The following is a 9213-nucleotide window of genomic DNA, read 5'->3' as shown; positions in this document are numbered from 1 at the left end:
AACAACTAAACTTAAAATTAGTACATATTAAGCAAATACTGATAATTAATGTGTTTAATTTGTGATTTTATGAAACCAGATTTATTAAATCTTGTCACAGGGTAATCCAAAAAAAAAAATCGAGATTATCAAATTCGGTCATTAAATAAATACGAAAAATCATGAATCTATCAAATTTGATCATAAATTTTACCAAACCTGATCACAAAATTTATCAAATTTGTTCGTAGAATCACTACAATAAAAAAGGCTATATATTTACCTCCTAAAACAAATGTGAAAAATGCGCTTTCGTCGACAAAAATAGCTGGCTGGTATTGCCTTGAGCTTGGGTTGTTCTAACTGTTAGAAATCAAAGATTTGGTGAAAACCACCACTCAAAAGTCAAGAACATTCATGTTAGATCATCAAGAATTAATAAATCTGTAAGCGGAAACGTACCTGAATCCATATTGTTTGATTTCTCTCTAGAGTCGTGCAGTTTGTCTTCCAGATCAACACGTTTTCTTAGAGAACCCTTTAACTTTCTCTCTGTACTCTTTCTGATGATGGGATGTCAGAATGAATGAAATGATACGTATGTGTGATCTGGGGACCATAACTGCCATATATTGATAACTTCCCTGTTATCTTTTGGTATTTCTATTTTAGCCCATCATAAAAATAGAAATTACCCTTAAGTCTCTACACATTAAAGGTTAGCACCCTATTAGATACATTAAAGCCCAAAATACCTAAACCTTAGTAGATCACTTTTAATTAGACTTAATTTTATATGACAGCCCGCAACACATAATTATTTACATATAAGCCCAACGTTAGATTAAGGATCCAACACTAACTTCTATCCGCTAACACATCAGTTACAAATTTCTGGCTTCGCATCTGAGTCCTCTTTTGGGTTTATTGGCGTTCCTTATTGGTTCCACAATAAGCACATAAATACTTTCCTTCGATAGGTATCCGTGCTTGTGTCACATGATCAGTTTCTTCAGCATTTGGAACGAGCATAAATCAAATGTGCAAGCACTGGTTTCGTACAAGGTTTAATTTTGAATGTCAGTTGTCAACTGTCAATGGAGGTTATTTATGCAAAAGATAACAATACGGATACTCCGGGGCTTACGGGTTTGACAATAGATGAAAATGGAAAGAAAAGAATGCCAAAATAAGAAACATCATCTGTTTTCTTGCAAGATGATTCCATTTCTTACTAACACAAATTCCACATTCCGGCAAAACTTCCAAAGAAAGGAAAACAAAAGTGACAGAAAGGAGAAGGTGATTAACATTAGAAAGTTCAAACCAGGTTTCGAATCTCTTTACCAAAGGAAACATCTCGGGAAATCACTTTTCCTTCCTAGCCCACTCCGCAATATTGTAAGTCAAGAGAAATTACTAAGATCAATATGTCTACTCCCTTGGCTCACAATGTTGCTAAGTAGGCTAGGCTTTATCCTATTCTTTTACCTTTATGTCTTTCCACACAGCTACTTTGAAATTTTTTTATTGGTCTAATTTCAATAAATCTCTAAGCAAAAATTAAAAACTCTCTGGATGATACACTTTCTTGTTGTGACCACAAATCTTCTCTCAGTTATCTGTATAAGTGTAACAACAAAAAAGGAAAACAATTGAAAAACTCAAAAAGGTTCCCCCTATGACATCGTTGAAAGAATAAAATTTTATACTTCGGGCCAGTTTGTTTCGTATACTCAAACTCAACTTATTTAATTGATTCTACTGTAATGTTTTCTTCTCACAAAAAATTTAAATTTCAAACGTCAAAATAAAAACTCATGGTGTGAGTATATCTTCCAAACGGGCCTTTTGATTCGTTTTGAACAATAATCCGAATCCTATTCTAATATCATGCCCGAACTAAACAAGAAAGGAAAATAGAAAACGTGACTTTTAACAAAACAAAAATAAATAAATAGATAACATTGCCCATTCTTTTCCTTATTCATTCCAGTTCTTTACCATTCTCAATTTCTCATCCATCACCTATTTCATAATGTAAAGGGAAATAATAGAAAATAGGCCTATACGAAAAGTTTAAGAAAGTATATAAGTCAACTTTTAATTATAAGAATTAATAGGTCATAACTTGTCAAGTTATGATTCATAACCAGATAAGTTATGGACAAATTTGTGGAGTTATGGTTCATAAATAGTAAATTAGCCTATTTATGATTCATAAACAGTAAATTAGCCTATTTATTAACTTATGTAAACTATTAACCTATTAATTTTAAATCATCCCAAATTTTGACCTATTTTCCTCTTTCTCCCTAATGTAAATTATCGTTTAAGCCGTAAAAGAAAACTCTTTTTTGTTTCATTTTATGTTTTTCGTGTTTAAGCACCACAAATACACACTCAATCAACTGGGAAAAATTACCCTAAACAAAATAATGATGATGATGATAAAAATAATAATAATAATCATAATCGTAATAATAATAATAATAATAATAATAATAATCGTAATCATCATAATAATAATAATAATAATAATAGTAATAATAATAACAATAATAATAACCGGAAAAACCCATAAAATTGTCTTGATAAGAATTTACACTTCCAAAAGCTTCAGTTATCGGATTTATATTTTCATTCTCAATTCTAAGAAAGGTAAAAATCAATCAATCAATCAATCAATATTTCAAAAAAAGACCAATCAATCAAGAAATAAAATTAGATACGGTGAAGGTCATAGAACAGAGTACCGAAATAGATTTAACAGCTCCTCGTCCCAGTTGAAAGCCAAATTTTTTCCTCGTCAAAAAACCCCAATTCCCGGAGCAATCAAATCAAATTGAACTGGGAAGTTCAAAGAAGAAGAAAAATGAAAAGGAAGATTACGAGTTTGTGGGTGAATCTAATGCCCACGAAAAATCCCCAATATAAGGAATTCGCCGTTGCTTTAGATTCACTCACAAACCTGAAATATGCCTCCTCCTTCTTACTTCGACCTCATCAATTGATACCAAACTTTAATGCCATAAATGGAAAACAAAATATTTTTATAGTAATAGACTAGTATGAGGGAAGGCGATGCTAGATTGCCCTAATGGTGGCAATTGGCGAGTGTGAAACCCTAAAAAAAGCACCTTTCCTTCGAAGAAGATGCTTTAAATAATAGGTCGATAAGTCGGTAGGGTGGAAATTTTGCTCTTTCTAGGGTGATGCAATCAACAACAAGAGAAAAATAAAAAAATAAAAAAAAAAAGAGATAGAAACGACATGTCGTTTAGTGTTTACGTTTGTTATGTCGTCTGCGGCAAATAAAAGCGACATGTCGTTTATGCTGTCATTTTATATAGATTTCGGATGACATATCGTTTACTTGAATGGATTTTTTTTACACTAAACGAATGTCGTTAGCTTTTTCACTTCAATACGACATGTCGTTGCATGAACTGAGATGATATGCTCTTTTTTCTTTTTCCATCTTTGTCTGCTTTTTAGTTCTTACATTGATACATTCTAAGATTTTTTTTTTTTTTTTTTGACAAAGAGAGTTTAATATATTGTCAAATTTTACTGAAAGCTCATTATATATAATTGAAACGAATAGTTACGTATTCTTGTAAATATTTTTTACTATATATACTGAGTTAATAGTTTAAGTCAATCGTTAAAAATTTAATGTTTTATGTAAAATTAATATCTACTTATGAGTCTAGATATGTTGTTTCCATTTTTATGTCAGTCACGTTAGTTGTCTCTATTATTTAGTATGTCATCTAAATTTAATAATCTCACCACATGAATAGAAATTAAATACTAAAAATACTTAAACAATACGAATGTGTCAAAATTTAATTAGAAGGATAACGACCAAAACAAAAAAATGGGATAAGAGATATTGATTCTAATGATCAAAGATAGCTTCTCATCCCAGATGTTTAAACACTCAGGTAGCTTCATATATCTAATTGAAAAATATAATTTTTTAAAGGATGTAAAGATTATCGGTCGCTTTTTTTTCACGTTTATTCAATCTAATCGATGCAACATACGACTAATTATGATCTATTTACGCATAAATGCAAGTGTAAGTCTACACATATAATTATATAAACCACAAATGACTTCGATAAGTGCTACATGTATGCTATAATCACTAGTCTTCCAAAGAAAAGAAAAACCATGTGAACATATATCATCAAGCACATGGAGATTAGTAAATGATAGAAAGATAGTACTTATGAGCCATGTAGGAAGCCACCATCGTCAACCTGGCCCTTTGGTTCCTAAAGCACCGTACACAATGACTGTAGGTGTCTGTTTTCGGAGAGTAATTTGATATATTATCAACACCGGTCATCTAAAATATTATTTCAACTTGGTTTATAAATATGAATGATTTTCTCCGGCACCTATCGTGAGAGATTAATCTACTAAATTATTATCTCCGGTCATCTATCAGATTATTTTACATTAATTTTGTAGACAAATAACAATTTTATCTATAATTATTTCCCTCTTTATGCTATACACGTTCCAAAAGGGTTTTTGCACCGTGGAAAATTTAAGAAGACAATAACCAACCGCAATAACCGATAATGAAATGAGTAACTAAAATTATTTGAAGAATTAGAGATGATCCATGTGACACAGCCGTCATAACATTTGTTTGTTTTCTGATCTAATTAACTTATACATTCAAGAAACAATTTATGTGTAGTAATTTATAATATATGTTCCAACCAATGGATTATGACAATATAGGGCGTACTTCCAGCAGTCTGTCTGTTATGATTTATATTAATATTAACACAACGTCAACAAACAGGAGCCCACCATTTTTGGGATCCAATATATATAAGAACATATTTACATTGGTATAAAATTTGCTAACGTGTCATATTTGGAACCATTCGATCTAGGAGTCTAATAGCTATATATCAAATGCATGTGCTTGCATGTTCTACTTTAGTTTGTGGCTCTTGAGGAATTGAAGAGTACCAACATCAAATTAGAAGAATAAAACTTCGAGTAGTGATGATGTGTTAGATGAAAAAGAGTTTGATCTTCTTATTTGCCGCCACTCACTTTATTGTGATATTTGCTTCGTCACTTTTAAGATTTTGCTAACGAGTGCTAATTACCAGCCTAACTTACAAGTATAATAGAATTTATTGTATATAGCTATATCTACTTTAGATGATCGTGTTGTTATAAAATGAAAAAAAAAAGGGGGGGAGAAAAGAATTTACTAGCCGGTGCAAGCAATTTTGTTAAGATGCTATATAATAATTTGACTTGACAAATTAAGGACAATATGATACACAAGTTATTTGTGATTCTTTTAAAGTGCATGCGTGAAGAATACATGTCGCGTATATATATAAATGTATGTATATATATACATATATATATATATATAAATAGATATATGTACTTTATATTGGCCGGGGGAAAAAAAAGGAGATTATAAAGATATAGAACGTTCATATAGAGGATTTCGTCATTCAGAAGTCTCGAAGGGGCCTATGTAACTATATATGCACATATATGTAGCGTCTGCAGAGACAAAAGATGCATGCATCTTTGTCTGTAAGATTGCCCTAGTCATGTATATTACGTGGGCGTACTATGAAGCAAACATGTTAGAACATGATCATTTACGAATAATTTTGTAAGACAAACAATCATCATCCTAACGGAAAATGCGGGGTTCATGAATGTCAGAAAAGCAAAATCTACCTTATCCCAACATCGAGATCTAATTTTCCCACTTCATGTTAACATAAATATTGACAAGTAACACTAAATGCTGGCACTTCATTTCCTCGTAGTTTTTATTAAATAAGGTTTCCTGTTTACAAACATGGGCTAACCACCATGAACCCTAGCAAGGGCTTAATAATTATATAAATGTTATGCCATGTTTTATTGAGCTGGAATGAGGAAAATTAATGAAACCCTCCTCCTAATTAGTATACATGATATATATGTATATATATATATATATTGTGAATATATATGCATTGAATTTGGAAAGTTGGGGGAAGAATAATCCAGAGTGTTTTCATGAGATGGGTGGTGATGAAAGGTGGTGGAGAAGAATCATGTGGTTGCATGTGCATCGAGTTGGAGAACATGCCCCAAAGCAAATAAGCTCACACCCTTTGGTACACGTGGAGCTATCCTATTCATTCATCCCCATTCTCTTGGAGACCTTCCATGAAATTGTGTGTTGTGGCCCCCCAACTTTTTAACTAATTTGCGTTATCCTTAATGGCAGCCCACCCAATTCTCAATCACACCATATTATATATAAAACCCCCCCTTCAAGCCGTTACCTCATATCATGTGTAATTATATTTGAGGTTCTATAGTACTATTGATACAAATTTAAGTTGAAGAAAGTACTAGCAAACCAGCTAAGCTAATTAGAGAAAATCATGGGAATTTCTCAGTATTCTCTTCTTGAGGTACCCCTTGATGAATTGAAGAGCAATAGTATTATCCAAGGAAATGAGGATCAACATGGCAATTCAAATATTATTGGGTCCTCGTCCTTGTGGAACCAACGTTTGAAACGACGTGTCGTCTCAAGGAGTAGCGTACACATGACCCCGCGCAGTAAAAGGCCTAAGAGGATTGTGATGAAGAGGAGACGTCTAGGAGCTTCTAGAAGGCGAGCAAATGGGGTAGTGAGAAGGGTCAGAACTCTGAAGAGGCTCATTCCCAACAGCGAGTCCGTTGGGACTTTGGATGGACTTTTCAGAGAGACGGCTGACTATATTTTGTGTCTGCAAATGAGAGTAAGAGTCATGCAAATTGTGGTTAAGGTATTATCAGGTTCTGATGAGGACTAGATAAATATTGATTAGTTCTACTATAAGTACTCCTTTGTAAAGGCAGTCTTGTATTCTTTTCTTCTTTCTTAATTCTCTTTTTCCCTCCCCCTACAATTTCTTTCTTTCTTTCTTTAATTTTCTCTTGTATCATGGAATCATGATTGTTCATATAGTCATGATTATATAGAAGGTTGTTTTCGGAAGTCCCATGTATAAGTGGCCTCCAAGGTCATACTCATGCTTTCTAGATCACGAGTAAACAGCCTAGCTAATGAACATCATTTTATTGTGTGAATGAATTCAGACTTATTACTTACCCACACTTCTTATATTCATCTCATTAATTATACAACGAGTTACGTATTATTTAGATTATGTACAGCACACTTTTAAAATTTAATCATTCGTCTGTATTATTATTATTGTTGCAGAGATGAACGAGTGGTTGATAACTTCGATCTTCAAAACTCGTATAATTCGAAAGAAAGAACTGTTTATAAATGAAGCTCATACTTTTCACATAAATGGTATATACTCAAACGTCAACTCTCTATATCAGTGGCGTTTTTCTAATTTAGCCACCAATTACCGTCCAAGTATCTCTTATAATTCTGAAATTATCCTTTCAGCTCAAACTCTACAACAAAGAACTCTTTGGCCAGTCTTTGTAAATACCAATATTTGAATCAGCCGCCTGATAAGTACTTATTGTCAGTTTATGAAATAACTACACGACAAATTATGGTAGTACTATATATTATCAATATCCGGCAAGTAGATTTTAAAGAAATATAACAGCGCTTACTTATGTGTATATAATATTTATATATATATATATATATATATAATTTCTATATTGGAACTACTTCTACATTGCACGTTGGAGAAACGAAATAAAATAAAACAAAAACAGAAAAGCTCACGAGGCAATTGCTAGCTGCCATAGCCTAAATGTACCCTAGTTGTCCCCCTAAAAATTAGTACTTAATACAGGATCAGACTATTTAAAGTTGCAAGTGCTTGCCAAGTCAGACTAGCTAGAGGAGATATTACTATATATTTCAGCGGAATTCAAGTTTGAACTTTTGAAATGCTGGCAATGCACGCTCTTGGATGCATCGCTTGTCAAAAATAGAGGAAAAAAAAAACTACAAGTTTTCCACATCTATATTATATATAGTACTTTTTAAGGTTTGAGACCTCCACCAAAAGTGGAAGTCTTCGTTTTTTTTAGAAGCAACGTATGTTGTTGTATATGTAAAGATTTTCAGCGAGGAGAGAACGAAGCAGAGGAAGAGAGAGGAGCAGAAGAGGGCGTGTGGAAAAAATACAGCGATGTACCCAAAAAAAAAAAAAAAAAAAAGCCAATAATCTCCATTAACTATAAAAATAGAGAGTCTTTACGGTAGAACATCTTATTTTGTTCCACCGGGGAAAACAGTTATTTTTTATCACTATATTAATTTTATTTAACCGTTAAATATATACATGTTTGCATTAAAAATTTACAACGCGTCATGCTGCTCTTTCCTGCTACAAATCTAACCATAGCTATCCTAAATTTGAGAGAATCATAAGACGACAATATTCTCAAATGATGGAAACCCAAAACTAATGCAACTTTAAAGACGACATCAAACTTTAAAACGACAAAATTTCACAAACGAAACGACCACTAATATAAAACGACAATAAAATCTTAAAAACGACTACAATCTATGTTATGGCCGTATGCTTCAATCTTGATGTAGCTATTCAGTATAATACGCCTATTATACATTGCTCCTCCATCTGTACCGTGAATGCATTTAGTTCCTTTGATATTATACTGCAGAAATTTTACTATAACAAGTTAATAAACAAAACGACAATATTTTAAAAAGCAACGAAAAATCACCGAAACAAACGAAAGTCGTATCAGAAACGACATTAAATTAGTAAAACCAAGACGCTTTTGATTAACTAAAAAACGAATGACATAAAACTTAAAGCCGACAGAAAATATCATATCAACCTGTTAACTGAAAACTAACGCAGAGAATAATACAAAAAGAAAACTACAACCATAAAACTCCATGACAATCATGAGACGACAATGTGCTCTATTAAAATTTGAATGATTATAACCTTTCGAGGGGGGAAGCCAAATAAAAACGACACCAACCTCAAAAACGACAATATTGTACCAACGACAACTGATAGAAATACGACAGTTGGAATCTCCTGGAGTTTCTAGCAGTTTTGTTGTCGTTACCGATAGAAATTTGGCATCGGTGTTACTGGTTTTTCCCCTTTTTGGAATCTCCTTGAGTTTGATGTAGATTTAGCAAATATTGATCCAACATGAATGCGGGCTAACAAACTTGGGCTAGTTTCGGTTGTCTAATGACTA

The 9213-nt window shown here is 32.6% G+C and overlaps 1 protein-coding gene across 1 annotated transcript; it reads left to right on the top strand.

Moving 5' to 3' along the window:
* The first annotated feature begins 6422 nt into the window (after positions 1–6422).
* On the top strand, positions 6423–6839 carry LOC21393042 (transcription factor UPBEAT1). The gene has a single exon (XM_010088912.1). It carries the CDS (start codon positions 6423–6425, stop codon positions 6837–6839), a length of 417 nt encoding a protein of 138 aa, XP_010087214.1.
* Positions 6840–9213: the final 2374 nt, after the last annotated feature.

The sequence above is a fragment of the Morus notabilis genome, unplaced genomic scaffold, assembly GCF_000414095.1.
Source record: "Morus notabilis unplaced genomic scaffold, ASM41409v2 Scaffold793, whole genome shotgun sequence".
Taxonomy (NCBI): domain Eukaryota; kingdom Viridiplantae; phylum Streptophyta; class Magnoliopsida; order Rosales; family Moraceae; genus Morus; species Morus notabilis.
The sequence above is the reverse complement of the archived record's forward strand: the minus strand, read 5'-3'. Positions and strand labels throughout refer to the sequence as shown.

What these genes read in the sequence shown, in the direction of transcription:
- LOC21393042 (XM_010088912.1), top strand. Translation starts at nt 6,423, where the DNA reads ATGGGAATTTCTCAGTATTCTCTTCTTGAGGTACCCCTTGATGAATTG.